A 20,000-nucleotide genomic window follows, 5' to 3' on the forward strand; every position below is an offset into this window, starting at 1 on the left:
CCTCACTCGCCACCCATCGAGCCCATCTCCAGATGCAAATCGCGTATCTTCTCCCTGCTCCGGAAGATTATACTGTAAAACACTTCAACCATACACAAGACCCTGTATATGCATAGCTTATCTCTATTTATCCCCTAAAGTTATAAGGATCCACACTGACAGTCTGTTGTAATCTCATCCCATAATCATATACGCTATAAATAAAGTATAAATATCATTTAACTATGAAATTTTAAAGAGTTAACTATAGATATCCTATTTCTACTGGCCATAATTTATGGGTATTAAATATGTATGTATGTATGTATATATATATATATATATATATATATATATATATATATATATATATATATATATATATGTATATATATATATATATATATGTATATATATGTATATGTATATGTATATATATATGTATATATATATGTATATATGTATATATATATATATATATATATATATATATATATATATATATATATATATATGTATATATATTACCTTACTTGGGAATTATAGTACCATAGCATATAAATTGTTCAATTGGGCGTGAATCTAATTCATCCATTCCTGTATATAAGCAGGGTTCTAAACCCCATTTAGTATACTTATATCTCAAAGCTTTATATTTTTAATTTATTAAATAGCTTATTTCTCAATTTTTAATTCAAATAGAGTGGAGCTAGTGAATTATTTTTTCTTTATTTGCACATTATTTCTTTATTTACCATTTTCTAGTGGTAGTGATAAATATTAGCCAATGAAGGTTTACCCTAACCTTTGCATTATTTTATTTTAAATGTCTTTTAAACCATTATCATTAAAGACTTATTTCTATCCTCTCAAGATAAAATTATCCCTTCAAAATATTCTCATTGATCTTTGCTAAAAAAGCCATCGGAAGTGACTGGAAAGGGAGGTCTGTTGCTCCGACAAGATACGTAGCAATCATAATCCAAAAACGCAAGGAGGTCTGTTGCAGCTACCCAGGCTCTCCAGGTGGGTTCGTCCTTTATGACAAAGTGAACCTACAATTTCAAACAACAGAATAACAAAGGCATGTCTAAGCCAGGGCAGGTTACCTCAATGGACGCTTCAGCACTTTTGAGTGCCTTTTGTACGCTTTCTACAGCAATCCGTGCCACTTTATCCACTGGAAACCTGAAACACCATGCAAACTCAGTATACACAAGAGGTAAGGTGTGAGTACAAACCCGCCAGATCCGCATGAGATAGCTGGGAGTGCTATATGCTTAACGCCCTCCTTGCAAGCAAATGTTATAGCGTTCCTGTAATAGCAAAAGCACAATGTATCAAATTTGCTACACACTCCAGCGTACCCGTAAGTGAGACCAAGTTGTCTGGCAGCTTCCGTCTCCCTGTCTTTGGAGTATCTTGTGCCTGGAGTAGCAATGATTTTAGATAGTCCCTCTGAAGGGCTGAGAAACAAGTCAGTTAAAAAGTTAAAATATAAGGAAAGACAGTTACATGATCTCCAAGGCAGTAAACCTCGAACCAGTAGTAGCAAAACATATTTCTGAAAAAAGAAAAGTCAAAAGCTCTAAACACCCTTTTGCCTTACCCTGGTGTATCTGACCTCCAACAGGAATTACGATAGCATCATTCTTTCCGTCCACAAACCACTCTAGTATGTCCCCACTTTTAATCACAAACTTGCAAGAGCCGACTTTACAAACAAGCTTGAGGTCCTTTTCCTGATCAAAAGCCACTATATTTATTCGGAAAAACAAAAAAAAAAGAGAGGTAAATTTGAAGCATTATTACCTTGAGGTCCATCAGCCTTATGCAGGGGTCCCTGGGACGTCGGGGCTCGCAAGAGGTAACGGATTTGGGTACTTGAGGGTTCCCATTGACTGAGAACAGTAATATCGTTATATAGCTATAGCTAGTTTACTGTACGTACCTAGGGGGCGCAAACCATGGGGTCTAACACCATATAACTCTACCATCTCTTCTTCGTCTTCAGGCTCATCTTCGTCTTCAGACTCAGATTCATCAGGAGGCTCGGAATATATATCGATTGGGCCTTCCTCTTTGTCCTCTGCGGCACTGTGTAGCTGTCCACTCACATCTTGAGTCATTCCAGAGGCCACTTTCTGTCGCAGCAGCTCTCCAACGGGAACTACTGCGAATGTCCTGCATTCATCGGTCCCTACATCGGCAATCTGGCAGCAAGCTTCCTCGAGGCCCTGTACTAGTTCGCACGTTACAAGCTGGTTTGCAGATCGAAACTATACAATACTCACAAGTGCGTCAATCCGAGTGGTGAAAACGCTAGTATAATCACTATCCATGTGACACTCTAGGTGTCTTGATGCAACAATAAGATAGGAGTCTGCTGTAGTCAGCCGCTCCTGTGTGCACAAAGAATAACAAATTTCAACGAAAGGGTGAGTACCTTGTGGTAGTAAAAAGGTAGACTGCTGCTTTGCGGGGGACTAGCATTTTTCAGACGGTAGAGAGAACTTGGACGGGTCAGCCTCTCGTCCTTCCCACTTCGGCACAGTATCACCGACGCAAGGGCCTCGCCAAACACATACACATGTGCGTCTCCAAGCACCACCACCAAGGACCTGGTTTGGGCACACCAATCCTATAACCAAAACCAAACCAAACATTCACAGCAACAGAAGTAATCAAACAAGAAGAGAGATTACCACATACCCAGCAATCTGATGTTCCCACCAGAGCCCGCAGCTCGTAATTCATGCTGCAAAAGAACCGCCCGTCTTTTTAAAAAGTACAACGCACATATTCTTACTTTCTGAATGCGAGCTCCAAAGCTTGTGGCGTACCGCACGTTGACTGCTCGAATGTGGTCCATGAGTCGATATCGGCGTAACTTGAGAAGTTCGAGATGTACAGAATACAGGTGCGTATCTCTTACGTCCGGGTAAGCTGCATGGAAAATTACCACAACGCGCTCCTGCACTCTCCCTATCTCTGCCAAGCACACCACACAACTCGTCATATCCTGGGCCGGCTCGACCATCACTGCCTCCGTCGCCAGCCTTCTGTTGGGTTAGGGTTATTGATTAAATACCCTAAAACCCTGAAATTAGGGGCTCAATCCATACCCTTTTGGGTAATGGCGGCGGATAAAAAGCGCCTGGATCCAACAATGGAGCCGGGCTACAATCCTGCTCAGGCTGGGTAAGTGTCTCGGTCATTTAGCAATCTCATCCGCTTCTTCTTTAGCTGGTATTCTTGGTGGGAGGCGTGTGGATTTTTTGGAGCGGATGCGGCCAATGCGTTTGAATAATTTGGGAACTTGGTTGAAGGACGCAAGCAGCTGTACAGAATTTTGTTTCTCCGTTCATGCTGTGATTTATTTTCTTTCTCGTCCAGGCAACACTCTGCAGGACTTTCAAGCAGTCCAGAAGAAAGAATTGGAAGCAGTGTATACACCCTTCGTCCCTGAAGCCTTCGAGGTACTTGCTTGATCACGTAAATCAAGTTCCTGATTTCCAGCTTCTTATTACACAAACCTTACTTCAGTCGAGAAGATCGTACGTCAAACAGCTTGATTGATCCGCCTTCCATAGCAACAGCAAATACCAGGCCTTGTTGATCATACGCCATAGACGGCCTTCCCCGGACTCTAAGAAGATCCTCGCTTTCCAGCCGCAGAGGTTATCAAAGGCGCGTGCTATGGGAGAAATGCTTACAGCCACATACGTAAATCTTGCTGGCCACAAACTTTGCGTGCTTTCCAGACATCCAGGAATAGAACAGCAATCAATCGCAAAAGCCACCAGTACCAGCGGACGCATCAGAATGTGCAAAGATTTCTTGCAGCAGTGCTTTCACTTGGAAGACCGACTGCGAGCCAAGTACAATCCCAATCCCGTGCTAAGCTGGCGAAACCTTGTCGTTGGGTATACAAGACTGACAAGAACACAGCGATTTCGCTAAAGAAACTCTGCAGAGTAAAATACATCGCTTCCAAGTGGTTCTCTCTGACAATCTTACTCTCGTTCTCCACAGCGAACTTACATCCAAGGTAGTTCCGCGCCTACTTCATGAACTTGTTCAAGAACTTGCGATGGAAATCACTCCTGATCGTATCGTTGATGAAGCGCTTCACCTACTTGGTAGCCTGGTGCTTGAACACCACATCGTCCTCTACACGGCAGACGAGCCGCCGCCACCACCGCGGCGACGTCGGTGCCAAATTGCTCTTGCGAGCTTGAATCTTCGGCATCTGGCCCAAGATGGTTAACGTGGACAAAGTTCGCAACCAACCGCTTCTAGGAACTGTCGTGGTTTGATACTGAGCTGAAGATTGGAGAAGAGCCTCCCCAGCTTGTCAAGAGGTCCCTCAAGCAGTGCTGTGGTCTTGTGCTGGAAGATGATGGCATGTCGAAGATGGTCTTGCACAGGTACGATGAAAACTACGGTTGTAATGCACGCTGCAGTGACAGAATCGAGATTCAACTTCTGCAAAGCTCGAGCAATCCAAACGAGCTCGAAGGGAAGGTTGAAGGAGAAGGGGAGCACATAGCTCCACTCAAGATGACCTCTAGCAACTCCTCTAAGCTCAAGAATCCTAACTTACAACACTATGCTTTTCAATATCCATTTAATGCAAGAACTTCCTTTGATAGCAACAGTGAATACAGTCTAAGACTAGGAGGGTTGGAATAGCGGGAAAAAGACGGCTTTACACCTTCTTGACGCCATTTGGATGGATCTCTGCCGCGAACTGGACGCTGTCGACGATCTTCGCCCCGCGTGCGGCAGTGAGATACAATCCCATATGGTGCGCGAGATCCTGCGCATCAATTCACCAAATCAATCACGGTAGGATATTTGAGGAAATGTTTCATACTTGTGGATGCGCCACAGCTCCAATTTCCTTCGCAACTGCCAGAGGCAAATCATAGGTGGAGCATCCTTGAGCGTAGACCACGATTTCTTCCAGCGGTGGCGAGATCCCGTGGTTCCTGACCGAGGTCATCGTCGCCACGAAATCTAGCACACAAATGTCCGTGCAAACCCCCACCACCAAGATCTGGAAGAATTTTAAAGCAAGCCTTTCTTCTTGGACAAAGAAAGAATTTTTCCTTACCCGTTTAATCTTGTTTGCGTTGATCCAGTCCACGACCGTGTTGGATCCATCTGGTCTCATCGCTCCCACAAATCCATTAATGCAATCCTTTCGCACGAGCACAACCCCGTCATCGTCCTCGAGCCACTTAAGGTCTGATCCAAGCGAAGAATCACTAGATAGCGATCGAAATCGACGAGATTTTTCGAGGGCACCGACCTGGGACGAGTTCTTCCTCTCCAGAGCCCACAAGGCAATGCGGAGGATACGGATTCTCCGGCTTGTTTGGGTCGTGGCAATCCATAAACGCGAGAACAGGCAAGTGCCTGGATCGAAATTCTCTGGCGATCCTCACGGTCTCGTCGACCATGCGCTCCACTTGAGCATCTGGGGCCCGAGGAGCCTGCATAGATCAATAAGAACGTCGAGCGAGAGAGTGGATTCCTCTACTGACCAGATTTCCGTGACCAACGGTGCAGAATCCGTTGACTTCGTCGAGGACGACGAGCCCAGTTCGCTCGTCATCCCCAATTCTAATGCACAAGTGCTCCATCCGGACAGGGAGCTCCGCCTTCACCCACGAAATCAAATCCATGATGCAGCGATGACGGTGACGAACCCTAAATATGTATAAAATTCTTTCAAGCAAAGCATGAAAGTTTGACTCTTTTACCACTATTATCTGATCTGAGTATCAAATGGAGGGTAGGGATTGAAATGGATTTGCACAACAGCACAACATGAAATGTTGTCATTAAGCATTTGTTTTAGTTTATAACTAAGTTAGAGTTTTTGTAATTTTTGCTAATGGTTAAGTACCCTGGAAAAATGTTCTTGAAAAATGAATTTTAATAATGTTATGTATACTCAATAAGTGCTATAAAACGTTGACATGTGTTGTTTGATGACTTTTATGATTATTTAAAAACCTATCTAAATATTTGAATTTATAGCTCAATTTTGTAAAATGTGCTACTAAGATGTTGATAATGGGGATACAATTGGAATATATTATGAGTTGTTTTTGCTAGTTACTATAGTAATACCGAACCTGTAGTAATTATTAATAGAATATTAGGTTTTTAAAGCTTTCATAAAATTAGATGGTCATTTACTTTTAATAATAATAATAATATTAAAAATAAATAAATAAGAAAATTATATATTTTTATTAAATTGCATAATATTTGTAAAATACCAGAAAATTAATATTAACATTTATAAAATTAATGTGGATGAATAATTTTAATTATAATATTAATTAAAAATAATATTTAATTTAATTTCTAGTCCAACAATTATCAAAATCCCACTATGTTAATATTAATATATGGCATTATAATTGTATACTTGGACCTTACATCATTCCTTCCTCTCATAATGATGAAAAACAATCAAGGTTCTTTAATATATGGGTTGGAATCTAGAAGAATATTAGGAAGATGTATCGGTGAATCTGTAAGTAGTGCCACTTGTTACAACTCTCTTGTATAAAGTGGTTTAGCTATTGCATATCCATAATTTCTGGAGGATCAACCTATTAAATGTCATACCAAATTTTATAAATTTGCAGTTTAACTTGCTAGAACACTTGATATTAAACAAATTACATACGATAAAATTGGGAAAATAAATTAACACTAAGTCATTTATTTTATACTTCACAAGGGGATGATAATAGGAGTTATAATGCCATTCTTGTCCCATTTGTAAGCAGCCCAATGTCAAATTCAATTCATTTGCATTTTTATTTAAAGCAATTCTTATGTATTATAATGATTTACTGTGATAGCAAACATAATATAAAATATTTTGTTAAATGTTATTCCTAGAATCAAACTTTGAACACTTAATTAGTTTTAATGGCAAAAATTATATAAAATTCAACTGTGTTTAAAACTTTTAATTGTACTTTATTGAATGCCAAATTAATTTGATCATCTAGATTTAAGGACATTAATACTATGTATTAGAGTGATATAATAATAATATATTCTAATTAATATTAAACAAGTCCATCTCCATACTACTTGAGCTTTGGGCCTCAACTCGGGCGAGAAGGGTCCATCCATCTCCAGATGCATGTAGGCATTCGTTCACGGCCACAACCCTCACGATGTCCCCAAATTCTATGTCCATGTATCCCTGAAGAAAATAACCAGTCAAAAGTACAAGAAGAAAAACAATAATACCTGGTATCTCTTGAGAAAAGCTTGAAGTTCTCTCATCTTTGATTTCATTCGCGCGTGTTCGTTGCTCGCTATAGCGGCACTTACTTCTAAAGGGGAGTGTCCGATCATCCTCTCAACCAGCTGCAAAATCGGAGACTATACTCTTGACTAAACAGAATTGAAGCTTTACCTCGTGGTTCACTAAAGCTTCTGTTAAAAGGCTTCCATCTTCGATGTATATCGCCAGCCGGTATGCATTGCGATCCTTGAAAAGGAACTCTTTCACGGCTGTAAGGAAACACTGTATCCAGAAAACGAATCGTGCTTTCTTTTTTCTTTTCTTTTGTTACCTTAACTCGGCCTGATTGAACTACACCGGACTCCATAAACCGCCTCTGTAGAACCGCCAGATACGTAAAGGGAGGGGACTCCAGGCTGTCTGCGGCTGAAAAATGGACGGGCATATGTCACGAAAATCTGAAGATCATAAAACTTACTGCGCAGTTGTCTTCTACTCCTGGTTTCATTGGATTGGAGGGAAAGCATACGAATACGCGAAGTTCCCAGGCCGATAGAAGTCTCGGAAGGTGTGCCAGACGAGGTCCGATGCGTAGTTTCGTCCTGTCCTGGAGGTGAACATCAAAAGCATTAGGCAGGGAGAGAAAACCTGAAAGGCCTTCTTTGTGTTTACTTGGTGTTTGTTCACTGTAGGAATATGAACCGCGAGAAAAATCTTCTATAGAAACAGGTGCTTGCCTTCCTGAAGACAAAAAAAGTAGAGACAGAAAATCAAAATACAAGGATAGAAGAACGAAAGAAAGAAAGCAAACACAGTCACTGTGCAAAAGTTAGACCTGTATATGGATGATCACGAACAGTCGAAGAAGGTTGCTGCTCACTTCCAGGATTGGCTGCAGCGCCATTGTTTTCTTGGACGTCAGGAGTTCGGGGCCAGGCAGCTTGTGTAAGTTGCTCTTCCAACGATGGTGGAGTAGTACCACGCGGGTGCCTGCAAATATCCTTAACTAGTACACGAAGAAGAAAACTTTACCTGTTTCCCCGAGGAGGTTTGTTTACTTGATGTACCACTCTCTGTCGAGCCTCTTCAAGCTCTTGGACAACACCTCCTAGAACAGTAACAATTTCCGGGACAAGAAGAAACATCCCTCTCCGGATGCAGACATTCCTTACGCAAATCTGCGGTTGGGAGAAAGAAAAATCAAGGAAAGGATTTCTTGAACGCGTACCTTCAAACCAGCTGGTTGTAAGACTTTGAGCTGTGGGATAGGACGATACTCAATGCCAAAAACTCGTTGAGCACCGTCGGTCATGGAGAGCTTCAAGCATCGACTTCCAATTCCAGCATTTCTTTCCTGGTAGCGATCCTTGAGGCCGCAGCAAATGTCCACCGTTTCATCTACCTGTGTGCCATGCTCCCATCGATAAAAAAAAATATAGAAAAACTTTCACTTACTTGTAGAACGAAAGGGCCCGCTAGCTCCACTTTGTGCATCGCCTGGACCCCTGGAGGAAGCACAGCATCGGTGACGAGATTGAAATCGGCAGCGAGGAGATGCGCAAAGCATTTCTCGGCGCGCGAGTCTACCAGCAACTGTGACGCTCCGATCTGCTCGCGCAGGCAAGAAGAAAGCCACTGCGCCTTAGGCCGCATTCCGCGAGAAGCCAGAATCTCCACAACCCGCTCCTCCATCGAAATCCCAAAACCCTACTAGGGTTCTAAGCATCCCGCCATTTTGCTAGCTTGAAAGGTTCCAGGAATATGCTTGCCAAGCAAGGGCTTTATGGTGTTTTGCCGCGCGCACTCTCTTCTCTTCCAGATCGCGCATTGCGGCAATTCGCTCCTGCGGCGCCGAGGACATCGTTCCCCAAGACGCGCCACGGCGTGACATGAGACGATCCCTGCCACTGGCTGCGAAATTCGGACGAATCAGCACGCGCAATCGACCATGGCTGGGACAAGGGAGCTGCAGCGCCAGATCCGCCAGGAAATGGCGAGTAGGATGGAGAAGGATCTCGCGTCGCTGCCAGAGCGCTGGGGGCATTGGTGAGTTCTTCCCGTTTTAACTTTTAGTTTTTGGCTTAGACGAAAAGCTTAATGACGATGTAGGAAATTTCGTGCAAATCCCACAAGGGAAAGATCTACTCGAGACGAAGAGCCCGCAAAGGTGGAAGGCTGAAGGCTTTCTTGACAAAATTTCCTCGACAAGAAGCAGAGTGAAGTGATGATCGACATCAATGCGCTTGCTGCGAAGCACGATAAAGTTTTGAGGATCTATCCTTCGTTCTCTCGTCGTAGCTATCATGAGGATGATCGATCGAAAGGACCTGCATTGCGATGAACGAGATTCACAAAATTCGGCACTCTGAGACCAGGAAAGGAAACGAAGCGACTAGAGCAAAAATCAGGGAAGAGCTCACCGTTTTATACCCCCGGGAAGTGGAAGGCCAACGGCCTGTGGCAACAAGTTTAATAATGTTGATTCAACACAGCAATCCAGGCACATATAACTCGTCTTTGAAAGCATCGAGCTCATAAGACCAAACGTTTTGTGACGACTTAGTTTATAGCATAACTTAGAGGAATTTTTGTCACTGCATAAGGTTTTTCCATGGTGGAGCGCAGCTGGTGTAGTGGTAGTATCCTCCCACCTCATGCGGATCGCTTATCTCCAAACAGATAGAATTGATGATCCACCAATGTTTTGGGCGAGAAGACACTTGGCCTGGGAGGTTGTCCCATGAAATCGCCACCGTCCATCAAACATCATCCCAGCCGTCGATATAAACCCGTTTTGAGGAAGCTAGGTCTTCCATTCAGCAAGAAGGTCTGGGAGCGATGGTGCGTGACACCGGTGAGTTAAGCGAGGATGACTGTAGTGAGCTTCTCAAGTTCTACATGAGGGGAAAGCGGCTGGGATGTGGAGGGCAAGGGCAGGTTTTCATGATCCATAATGGCCACAACACATATGCTGGAAAGTTGTTTCGATCGGGGAGTGATGCCGAGAGAGAAGCTCGGCTCATGTCCAAGCTTCACGCCTGCCCTGGGGTCGTCTCCTTCAAGGGCTTTGTCAGGGAGAGAGATGGTGCCAAGTGCTATGGCACCATCGTCATGGAGCTGTGTGGCCCAAACCTATGCGAGGGATTGATCAACTGCGGGCCGATGAGGGAGGAGGATGCAGCGAAGACCATCAAGAAGCTGGCTGAAACGCTCAAGGAGATCCACTCCAGGGGAATTATCCACCGGGATCTCAAGCCGGAGAACATTCTTGTCAAGCTCAATGCCACTGGTGTGCACGATGTTCTGATTGGAGACTTCGGGATAGCCACAGACCTGCACAGGGAGATGTCAAAGTACTGTGGCACGGAAAAGTATATGGCACCAGAGGTGATGGCGAGGAAGGGCCGCAAGGGAGAATCACAGAGCTTCTACACGGCAGCCATTGATGTGTGGGGTTTGGGAGTCATTGCGTACGAGCTGTTGAAAGGTCACAAATCGAGAATGGAAATCGATTTCTTGAGAGCGGGAGCATTTCCAACTGGTTTTGGCTCGGACCAGGCGGAGGATCTTCTCCGGGGGATGTTAGCTGTTGAACCGAGCAAGAGGGTAACGCTGGACCGTGTGCTTGCACATCCCTGGATCGTGAAGCATTGCAGCAGCAGTAGCAAGATCGAGACGACGACACGCAGCAGGCGCTGTGGAATGAAGAGGAGTCTTCCCAGCAACAGCGACTTGATCGTGAAAAAAGCTCGTGCAGCTTAACAGCACCAGTTCGGTAAGCATCGTTTTTGATTGAAGAGTACAGGTACTAACTTTGCTTGCTTGGTCACCGGGTGGAAAAAAAATTTTTGTGAGACAACGATTTCTTTGTGTATATCAATGCAAGAACTGTCTTTGCAAGTTATGAATTTTCCTTTCTATTCTCTTGATGGGAACAGTCAAATTCAATACAATGGAAGGGATCGCTGATGATCCTGGCGGCAAATTTGAAGAGCTTCAACTCGGGCAAGAAGCCTCCATCCATTTCCGGATAGTCGTTCACGGCCACAACCCTGTGCTGAAAAGATCACCACACGCTTAAGAAGAGAATATCTCATGTGTGCCTTTGTAAAAAACACCTGGTATCTCTTGAGAAAAGCTTGACGTTCTATAGCGGCACTTACATCCAACGGGGAGTGTCCGATCATCCTCTCAACCAAGTCTTGATTAAACAGAATTAAAGCTTTACCTCGTGGTTCACTAGAGCTTCCATTAAAAGGCTTCCATCTTCGATGTATATCGCCAGCTGGTATGCATCGTGATCCTTGAAAAGGAACTCTTTCACGGCTTAAGTATCCAGTTTTTTCTTTTCTTTTATTACCTTAACTCGGCCTGATTGAACTACACCGGACTCCAGAAACCACCTCTGTAGAACTGCCAGATACGTAAAGGGAGGGGCTGAAAAATGGACGGGGAAATGTGAAGATCATAAAACTTACTGCAAAGTTGTCTTCTAGTCCTGGTTTCTTGATTGGATTGGAGGGAAAGCATATGAATACGCGAATTTCCCAGGCCGACAGAAGTCTCCGAAGGTGTGCCAGACGAGGTCCGATGCTGTCCTGAAGTGAAGATAAAAAGAATTACGCATGGAGAGAAAACTTGAAAGGCCTTACTTTGTGTTTACTTGGTGTTTGTTCACTGTAGGAATATGAACCGCGAGAAAAATCTTCTATAGAAACAGGTGCTTGCCTTCCTGAAGACAAAAAAGTAGAGACAGAAAATCAAAATACAAGGATAGAAGAACGAAAGAAAGAAAGCAAACACAGTCACTGTGCAAAGTTAGACCTGTATATGGATGATCACGAACAGTCGAAGAAGGTTGCTGCTCACTTCCAGGATTGGCTGCAGGGCCATTGTTTTCTTGGACGTCAGGAGTTCGGGGCCAGGCAGCTTGTGTAAGTTGCTCTTCCAACGATGGTGGAGTAGTACCACGCGGGTGCCTGCAAATATCCTTAACTAGTACACGAAGAAGAAAACTTTACCTGTTTCCCCGAGGAGGTTTGTTTACTTGATGTACCACTCTCTGTCGAGCCTCGTCAAGCTCCTCCAAGAACAGTAACAATTTCCGGGACGAGAAGAAACATCCCCCTCCGAATGTGCAAAGACTTGTAATACTTTGAGCTGTGGAGTAGGACGATACTCAATGCCAAAAACTCGTTGAGCATCATCGGTCATGGATAGCTTCAAGCATTGACTTCCAATTCCTTCCTGGTAGTGATCCTTGAAAATGTCAACCGCTTCATCTACCTGTGTGCTATGCTCCCATCGATGAAAAGCTATAGAAACCTTCCACTTACTTGTAGAACATAAGTGCATCGCCTGGACCTCTGGAGCGTCGGAGGAGCTGCGCGAAGCATTTCTCGGCGCGAGAATCTACCGGTAACTGAGACGCTCCGATCTGCTCGCGCAGGCAAGAAGAGAGCCACTGCGCCTTAGGCCGCATGAGAAATCCCAAAACCCTACTAGGGTTCTAAACATCCCGCCATTTTGCGAGCTTGAAAGGTTCCAGGAATATGCTTGCCAAGCAGGGTCTAGGGTTTTCTGGCGCTTTGCCGCTTCTCTCGCGCACTCTCTTCTCTTCCAGATCGCGCATTGCGGCAATTCGCTCCTGCGGCGCCGAGGAGATCGTTCCCCAAGACGCGCCACGGCGTGACATGGGACGATCCCTACCACTGGCTGCGAAATTCCGAGGATCCGGCCGTCATCGCGTATCTCCAGGCTGAGAATCAGCACGCGCAGTCGACCATGGCTGGGACAAGGGAGCTCCAGCGCCAGATCTGCCAGGAAATGGCGAGCAGGATGGAGAAGGAGCTCGCGTCGCCTCCAGAGCGCTGGGGGGATTGGTGAGTTCTTCCTTGCTCGTTTAGATTTTTTTTTTTTTTTTTTTTTTTGCCTAGATGAGGAACTTAGAAACAATGTAGGTACTATTTCGTGCATATCCCGCAAGGGAAAGAGTTTCCCATCTACTCGAGACGAAGAGCCCGCCAAGGTGGAAGGCTGAAGGCTTTCTTTACAAGTTTTTTTGACAAGAACAGTGAAGTTATGATTGACATCAATGAGCTTGCTGCTGAGCACGGTAAAGTTTTGAGGATTGTTCTTTGTTTCTCTCTTCTTCCTAATTACACAAGTGTAGGCCATGCGCAGCTTGGAGTTTTTAAGCTATCCATGTACACAATTGACTTGGGTGGCAACGAGATCTTCACATTGTTTATCAAAGACTTGGAAACTGATAGCCTCCTCCTGGAGCACAAAACCGATGGTGTAGTAAGTGTGGAGTGGTCTGATATTGGAGACTATCTTTACTACACTTGTAGTGATGCAGCCACAAGTTTCTATTTGAAGTTTCTTCTAGAATCATTTTTTCTTGATCTTGACAGGGTTTTGTTGCGGAACTTGCGATCTAAAGACGATGACATTGCAATTTATTACGACGACAATCCAAAGAACTTTGTTGATGTTACAAGAACCAAAAACTGGCAGTACGTTTTGATTAATGTCAACTCAAAGATGTCCTCTAAGGTAATTGCGTTTCACAAATGTGTTGCTCGAGCCTCTACAGGACAGGTTTTTCTGGTAGATCCGAAAACTTCAGCCACAACGTTGCGGAAAGTTGCAGATAGAGTTGATGGAATCCAGTATTTCGTGGAACACCATGAAGAGCACCTGTATATTCTTACCAATTTTTTGGGCGACAAGAAGCTAGTGTCGTTAGGAAACAACTATCGGCTTGTCCGCTGCAAGACAGATAGCTTGACCTCGAGGTACGTCAATTCTCGTTTTTTTCACAGCAAAAAATGAAACACTGTAGGAGGTTGTCCCAGTCGACAGCGAAAATTGGATAGAGGATATGGATATTTTTGCAAAGCATTTGATCTTATACAGACGACAAAATGGTCTTCCCATTGTGCATGTTATCAACCTGGATGTAAGCATATGGTAAAAGTTTTGGTCTCACTAAGCTCTTTCCTTTCAGAGCCTGAAAACTCCTCCTTGGACTGTAAACCTTCCCTCCGGGATAACAGTTCTTACTCCTGGAGCAAACTGTGACTTCAATTCGTCTACTCTACGGCTGTCGATATCTTCACTGGTGGTAAGCTCTCTTTCTTTCTTGCATTAGATGTTCGGCGATATAAAGATTGGGCATGTAACGAAATCTGGAGAAATAGCGGGGCCACGTACATTGGAGCACATGGTTGATGTTTGTCTTCACTTGGAGGCAAGAGGTTTTTATCTTTGTTCGTTTGAGGTTGCCATATATTTCTTGTCTCTAGGGAGACCGTCTTTTGTCTCAACGGCTTCTAAGATCACTAAAAAATCGCTTCGCTTATACGAAAGAGGTGACTGTCTTTCAGCATTTGCTTTTAAATTGAATCTCGCTGTTTTATCTTTATTACAGGTCGGCGTGTTTGAGGTGGTCGACAACGGTTTACGAGCGGTAGAAAATCCCAGTTTGATGTTTCTTTCTGATAGAACTGGGGAGGACAGTAATGCATCAGCCACCGTTGGTGGCTTTGGAAGGATCTCGGCCGCTGCTGGTTGAAATCCAGGTAAGCGACGTCTAGGATTTACGTTGGATGATGATACTTTTAGCCAAATCTGAGCGTTGTCTGGCTGCTCTAGCTTTCCAGGTTCAACGAGAGACTGGTGGTAGATTCTTTGGAATTTCCCGAGTTTCGAGTGAGCTGGACTGCCAAGAACAGTTTCTCTGACTTGCCATGATCTGACTTTAAAACCGAGAAGCGTATCTGACAACGATCAAAAGCTAAAGTTTTCTCCGGCATGAACGCGCGTTTTGCAGGCCTTATGCTCTCCTGCCACTTCACTGCCAAGTAAAAGAACGTTCACTGGAGTGGATCCATTTCGATTCAATCTGATTGTTGCAGTAAGTCACTCCATAAATATTCTCCACTTTTGTGAGGCTTGACGCTGTGATGCCAGGTCTTACTCAAACAAGCGCGCTTGAGACTTGCAAGACAGGTGCGTTCTGTACTTTGTGATAGCAAAAGTTCTTATGCTGAAAGACTGCTCTAGGATATTTTTGTTAATGTCGTTGGAGGCTTTCGTTTGGAAGAGCCCGCCACAGATATTGCTGTTGCCGTCGCTATTGCCAGCAGGTACTTTCTCTCGACTAGCTGGGCTCACGAGCTTCGTCTTGCTTGCAGCTATATAGAAAGGCCGGTTCCTCGGGACACAGTCTTCGTTGGTGAGCTAGGACTCGGGGGAGAGCTGCGCTTTGAACGTTCTTACGTGGTTTCTCACTTTTCAATGCTGGAAATTCCGTCCATGCAGGTAGCTCAACTCGAAAGGCGAGTGTTTGAGGCATCCAAGCTGGGTTTCAAGAAATGCATCGTCCCACAGGGTGCTAAAGGAGTTAAGGTGGACGGAATGATTTATTCTTTGCTCGAGCCTCACGGACGTTCTACAGAAAGTCTTCAACTACAAGAGCCTGCCCCAGCAGCGAAAGAGTGGAGCCACGGTTCATTTGGATGCGTTTCCGGAAGAAGACGGGGTGTGTGGTGAGGTCCAAGTCGGTCAGGAATCTCTTGACGATGATCTTGCTAATGAGTAATAAGCTTTTGCATCGTAACATTTTAATCTCACAGGTGTACATATAATCTAGGAGCTTATACGAATTGTAAATAACCATATCGCTCCAAGGATATAGATCTAGCAATACGATTGGCGGTCTTGATTGTTCTCTTAGCCTCAACAGGCATCACCCAAAAGAGGGTGGAGGGGCTGTGATTGTCTCCTACCTTGGACAGTGCTTGGAGCAATCGCGCGTGTGATCCCCTTCCTCGTCGTGCAGTGGCTGCTTGGAACCAGTGGCACGTAGAGGATTGCGCCACAAAAAGAGTGAATCTTTCCGAGATGACCAACGATGACTCTAAAGCAATAAAACGCTTGTTATCAATAATGTAAAATACATTAAAAAAATAAAAAATACAATAAAAATAAGAATTAACCTAGAAATTAATGAAAACATTATTTTAATTAAGATTATTATTCCTCCACATTATCTTCTTAAAGCAATATTCATAAAATGTTATTATTAATTGTCCAGTATCTTCTATTTTTAAAATTGCAAATATTATGCAGTTTGAGCAAAATATATTATTTTTCCATATAATGTTATTGTTATTATCTATTATAAGTAAATGACCATCTAGTTGAAAATGAAGATAACAAAATATATTTGATCTTTCTGATATTGTAGACCATATACTTTTGATTGTTCAATATCATCAATAACAAAATTACAATTTTCTAATTTAGCTCGAAATTTATTATTAGAAGAAATTAAACTACTACTATTTATTATAAATGTGCCATAAAAACTTAGAGGACTGTTAAGTAGTTGTGTTCAATATGGCCAACATGGTAAAAAAAAAAAAATCAATTCTACTATATAAAATATTAAGAGATAGATTAGGATAACCTATATCAGAATATGGCTCATGAGGATCTCTCACAGAATTTATTCCAAGTGCAATAAAATCAATAAAAAATTATCTATATACGGTTTCAATCATTCCTAGACCATATAATCTTGCATGATATTCTACTAATCCTAGCATTTCTAAAAAAGTTCTTCTAACATAGAAAACTGATAATTATCAGGAAGTGAAAAATTTCTAAAACCTAAAGGAGTGATATAAATCCTAATCATAACTTGTTGAAAATATATCGATTACCAAAATGACCAAACAGTCCAATCCATCTAGTTTGAGGTGGTTGCGCATTCGATAAATTAACAATTATAAATAATAACAAGAGACTAAATATCATTTCAGATTCAATAAGAAGTTTTTAGAAATTTACTATACTAGGTGTTAAATGTATGTAAGGAAATTCTAGACTTTGTAAAGTGATCTTTCTTAATTAAAAAATAATAACTACCTAAACTTTATTATATAATATTTAATCTATAAACCATTAAAGGCATAATTATATTTAGTTTTAAAATTATAATAAATAATACATTTTTAGTATCTTAATTATATTAAATGAAATAATTAGTATATTTTAAATTCATAACTAACATTTAAATTTAAAACTAGTACAAGTATTTCATTAATAAATTAATCATTACCTTCTGTGAGGTTCAGATATACAGCTTTGATGCTAAATGCTATTATTAGCATAGTAGGATTCAGATTGGACTAAATAATTTAATAATTTTTGGCTTCTATATTTCATTCACTCATTGATCTTTAAGAAGTGCTTAGATTTATGTTTTTTAATTTAAATCTAACTTGTCCATCGCCTAGATCTCTCTTTTTGTAAGTTTTCTATTTTGTCTCTTTTGTTTTTCTTCTTTTTATTCATTTTCATGGTAGAGTAATTTACTCCTCCCTTGTAGCAGCATAATTCTATATAATATAAAAATCCCTAAACCCCAAAGTGGAGCTGAATGTGATTCATGTGGTAGTGGCCAAGGTAGAAGTCTAACAAATGTAACACATTTGCATCAATTTAGAAAAAACATAAATAGAACTTTTAAAGAAGTGCTTAAGGAATAAACACGAAATTATTAGTAAGTGAGTCTCAAATAAAAGACAAAAAATTACCAACATGTGGCAAGTGTTGTGATGTGTGAAAGTGCCAAGACTAAGCTTGAGATGGAATCCGAGATCAAGATTGAGATTGAGACTAAAACCAAAATTGAGTCCAAAACTAAGTTTAAGACCAAGCTCAAGTCTAAATGATTGTTTCTCAAACCCTAAGGGTTTGATAAATCCTTATATAATCCAAACACTCCTCAAGGACAATCAACCACTAATGTGAGTGCATAAAATATGAAAAAGGAATACATATCAATTAGTTCAAAAACCTTAATTTATATATAAGAACAAATGGTTCAAATTGAAATCAATTTGATAGCTACCAAAATCCCATTATGCTAATATTAATATATAACATCGTAACCGTACATTTGAACATGGTAAAATCCTTTCCTTTCAATTTGCATTCTCTTAATCTGTGGGCTCTAGAGCTATATTTCCAGTATGATAAAATTTTTGCCAAATGGCCATACAGGATTTCATCAAGATCTCTTGAGGTGGACCAAACTCTCTCTCTCTCTCCCTCTCTCTCTTAAATGGGGAAATAAAATTTAAAAAAATATATTTGTGAGGTTGTGGTCAAGTATAAAATTTTGCTTAAGGATAGCTTTCGAGATTATTTCATTTCTGCAAAGGGCACATGATTGAAATTTTCAAATTAGTTCCAGTAGAACATGTTTGTATTTCTCATCCATGAAGCCGCTGCTGAGAACAAGGGAAGGGTAGCAGAGACAGTTCCATCATGAATTTCTGGAAGGTCCTCACTTCTGATCTGCAACCCCTTCCAGATCATGCAATCTGGAGCATTCCAGTTTTTCCTGCATTGGTGCAACAAGCAATGAACACAATATTATTAAATGGGGGGGGGAGCGGGCAGTCAAGGATGCCCAAGAGAAATATCTGCCTCAGTACTTAACCGGCAGGTGGAGGCTGTGAAGGCTGAGATACCATGTCTCATCAACATTAGTGACCGGAGTCCACATTCTGATTTGCAGGCTCGTGCTCATGGGGTCAGACGAGCAAAGTAGGTATTAAAACTTGTTCCAGATGCTGTTACTCAAATTTTTTCATATGTCCAGGTGATGATCTATACAGGCTCCGCTAATCAGTGCTAGTGGAACTATTGAGGAGAGGATGATGCAGTTAACCAAGAAGAACATGGTGGTTGAGCATCTCGTGGCTGGACTATTCGCTCAAAATGCTTGGAAATGAGGGCTCGTGTCTAGTCAAGTTTCCCACACAAGACCTCAGCATATCTTCCATGCACTTTGGGGTGTGAATACCTGAGCTGTATAATCTCACAGTTGAAGCTTTGGCTTTGCGGTGATATGGATGTCAAGAACCGGACCTGGTGCCACTGCCGCCACTGGGGTAAGATGATATGATCTGGGGCTTGATGTCGTGGAGGCGCGAGCTGCTTTACACTTGTTACAACCTTCCTTATGTTGGATTCTCATTGTCTTGTTAGACAATGCTAGTTTAAATCAATGTCCAAGACAAATCACGGTTTGATCAGGGTTTTTTGGTCTACAAAGAAGATCAGATCAAATTGGTGCTTCAACAGGTGCTTGAGAACAAACAATTTGACTAGTTCATCACTGCTTTTGACCCGTTTTCTCCTGTGCAGATCCTTGGCGTATCAGCACACTGAGCAAGAATTGATTGAGCAGTACTGGTGGGGATGACAATATAGGCAAAGTCTGGTAAGAACATTATGAATCTCTTGCATCAAACACTGTCACCTCTCAACATCATTGCTACCAAACTCCATGGACCAGAACCTCCTCCAGATCAACAATGACAACAAGCAACGATAAAGTTTTTTTCTCTGTTTTTTAATTTTATTTTTCATTTTTAGAATAAAATAAAGCTGCTTAGTACATAAAACTTGAAAACTTATATCGATACAATGTTAGCGTGGAGGCCCTCCAAGGGTAATAAGGTCCAAGAGTGACCAGAGGTTTAAATTCAGTATTGACATGATATAACACAAATTTGTTTTAAAACAACAAATACAAGAATTAAAATTTAAGACCACCTTAGCCATGAAACAGATGATGGCATTCCAAGATACACATTTCTCACATGCATCTTCTGAAACTGTTCTATATGGAGTCTAAAACGCCCCT

General features: G+C 42.1%; 4 protein-coding genes and 2 long non-coding RNA genes across 15 annotated transcripts; 3 read left to right on the top strand and 3 right to left on the bottom strand.

Annotated features, from left to right (window-relative positions):
* Nucleotides 1–3,103: 3,103 nt before the first annotated feature.
* On the top strand, nt 3,104–4,102 carry LOC112347450. Its single transcript, XR_002992777.1, has 5 exons — nt 3,104–3,180; nt 3,226–3,321; nt 3,376–3,458; nt 3,526–3,956; nt 4,015–4,102. It is a non-coding gene; the product is annotated as an uncharacterized LOC112347450 (long non-coding RNA).
* A 490-nt stretch (nt 4,103–4,592) lies between these two features.
* On the bottom strand, nt 4,593–5,708 carry LOC9641408 (nicotinamidase 1). Its single transcript, XM_002973295.2, has 5 exons — nt 5,532–5,708; nt 5,297–5,480; nt 5,099–5,232; nt 4,859–5,041; nt 4,593–4,801 (listed from the first exon to the last, which is right to left on the bottom strand). Exons 1-5 carry the CDS (start codon nt 5,670–5,672, stop codon nt 4,691–4,693), a joined length of 753 nt encoding a protein of 250 aa, XP_002973341.2. The 5' UTR covers nt 5,673–5,708; the 3' UTR covers nt 4,593–4,690.
* A 1,321-nt stretch (nt 5,709–7,029) lies between these two features.
* Nucleotides 7,030–8,959, bottom strand: LOC9641409 (recQ-mediated genome instability protein 1). The gene is made up of 10 exons (XM_024678351.1): nt 8,723–8,959; nt 8,496–8,669; nt 8,300–8,445; nt 8,103–8,257; nt 7,940–8,008; nt 7,746–7,874; nt 7,599–7,693; nt 7,439–7,549; nt 7,270–7,389; nt 7,030–7,222 (listed from the first exon to the last, which is right to left on the bottom strand). The coding sequence occupies exons 1-10, from the start codon at nt 8,957–8,959 to the stop codon at nt 7,073–7,075; spliced, it is 1,386 nt and encodes a 461-aa protein (XP_024534119.1). The 3' UTR covers nt 7,030–7,072.
* Nucleotides 8,960–10,105: 1,146 nt separating this feature from the next.
* LOC9641410 (calcium-dependent protein kinase 23) lies at nt 10,106–11,029 on the top strand. Its single transcript, XM_024678043.1, has one exon. It carries the CDS (start codon nt 10,106–10,108, stop codon nt 11,027–11,029), a length of 924 nt encoding a protein of 307 aa, XP_024533811.1.
* A 127-nt stretch (nt 11,030–11,156) lies between these two features.
* Nucleotides 11,157–12,725, bottom strand: LOC9637901. The gene is made up of 6 exons (XR_002992776.1): nt 12,604–12,725; nt 12,092–12,553; nt 11,920–11,999; nt 11,746–11,865; nt 11,386–11,680; nt 11,157–11,324 (listed from the first exon to the last, which is right to left on the bottom strand). It is a non-coding gene; the product is annotated as an uncharacterized LOC9637901 (long non-coding RNA).
* Nucleotides 12,726–12,820: 95 nt separating this feature from the next.
* Nucleotides 12,821–15,952, top strand: LOC9641411 (DNA repair protein RadA). Of its 10 annotated transcripts, XM_024678355.1 has the most exons (14): nt 13,519–13,634; nt 13,684–13,825; nt 13,884–14,067; nt 14,115–14,231; nt 14,280–14,396; nt 14,467–14,522; nt 14,578–14,643; nt 14,703–14,853; nt 15,105–15,188; nt 15,245–15,283; nt 15,338–15,420; nt 15,469–15,541; nt 15,596–15,682; nt 15,732–15,952. In XM_024678355.1, exons 8-14 carry the CDS (start codon nt 14,794–14,796, stop codon nt 15,873–15,875), a joined length of 570 nt encoding a protein of 189 aa, XP_024534123.1. In that variant the 5' UTR covers nt 13,519–13,634; nt 13,684–13,825; nt 13,884–14,067; nt 14,115–14,231; nt 14,280–14,396; nt 14,467–14,522; nt 14,578–14,643; nt 14,703–14,793; the 3' UTR covers nt 15,876–15,952. The 10 variants fall into 10 exon arrangements, 4 of the variants coding, with proteins under 4 accessions (XP_024534124.1, XP_024534123.1, XP_024534121.1 ...); XM_024678353.1 differs by having other exon boundaries at nt 15,469–15,682; XR_002992774.1 differs by lacking the exons at nt 15,105–15,188; nt 15,245–15,283; nt 15,338–15,420; ... (1 more) ...; nt 15,596–15,682; nt 15,732–15,952 and adding exons at nt 12,821–13,149; nt 13,228–13,382 and having other exon boundaries at nt 13,440–13,825; nt 13,871–14,067; nt 14,442–14,643; nt 14,703–14,760.
* The last annotated feature ends 4,048 nt before the right edge of the window (nt 15,953–20,000 follow it).

This window comes from Selaginella moellendorffii, unplaced genomic scaffold (genome assembly GCF_000143415.4).
Source record: "Selaginella moellendorffii unplaced genomic scaffold, v1.0 SELMOscaffold_21, whole genome shotgun sequence".
NCBI lineage: Eukaryota > Viridiplantae > Streptophyta > Lycopodiopsida > Selaginellales > Selaginellaceae > Selaginella > Selaginella moellendorffii.

What these genes read in the sequence shown, in the direction of transcription:
- LOC9641410 (XM_024678043.1), top strand. Translation starts at nt 10,106, where the DNA reads ATGGTGCGTGACACCGGTGAGTTAAGCGAGGATGACTGTAGTGAGCTT.
- LOC9641408 (XM_002973295.2), bottom strand. Translation starts at nt 5,672, where the DNA reads ATGGATTTGATTTCGTGGGTGAAGGCGGAGCTCCCTGTCCGGATGGAG. An exon ending in AGAGGAAGAACTCGTCCCAG is followed by an intron (nt 5,233 to 5,296) that starts GTCGGTGCCCTC and finishes CGCTTGGATCAG; the next exon opens with ACCTTAAGTGGCTCGAGGAC. An exon ending in ACGCAAACAAGATTAAACGG is followed by an intron (nt 5,042 to 5,098) that starts GTAAGGAAAAAT and finishes AAATTCTTCCAG; the next exon opens with ATCTTGGTGGTGGGGGTTTG.
- LOC9641409 (XM_024678351.1), bottom strand. Translation starts at nt 8,959, where the DNA reads ATGGAGGAGCGGGTTGTGGAGATTCTGGCTTCTCGCGGAATGCGGCCT. An exon ending in TACAACCAGCTGGTTTGAAG is followed by an intron (nt 8,446 to 8,495) that starts GTACGCGTTCAA and finishes TCCCAACCGCAG; the next exon opens with ATTTGCGTAAGGAATGTCTG. An exon ending in CTTTTCTCAAGAGATACCAG is followed by an intron (nt 7,223 to 7,269) that starts GTATTATTGTTT and finishes TATTTTCTTCAG; the next exon opens with GGATACATGGACATAGAATT.
- LOC9641411 (XM_024678353.1), top strand. Translation starts at nt 14,794, where the DNA reads ATGCATCAGCCACCGTTGGTGGCTTTGGAAGGATCTCGGCCGCTGCTG. An exon ending in CGCTGCTGGTTGAAATCCAG is followed by an intron (nt 14,854 to 15,104) that starts GTAAGCGACGTC and finishes CGCGTTTTGCAG; the next exon opens with GCCTTATGCTCTCCTGCCAC. An exon ending in GCTTGAGACTTGCAAGACAG is followed by an intron (nt 15,284 to 15,337) that starts GTGCGTTCTGTA and finishes AGACTGCTCTAG; the next exon opens with GATATTTTTGTTAATGTCGT.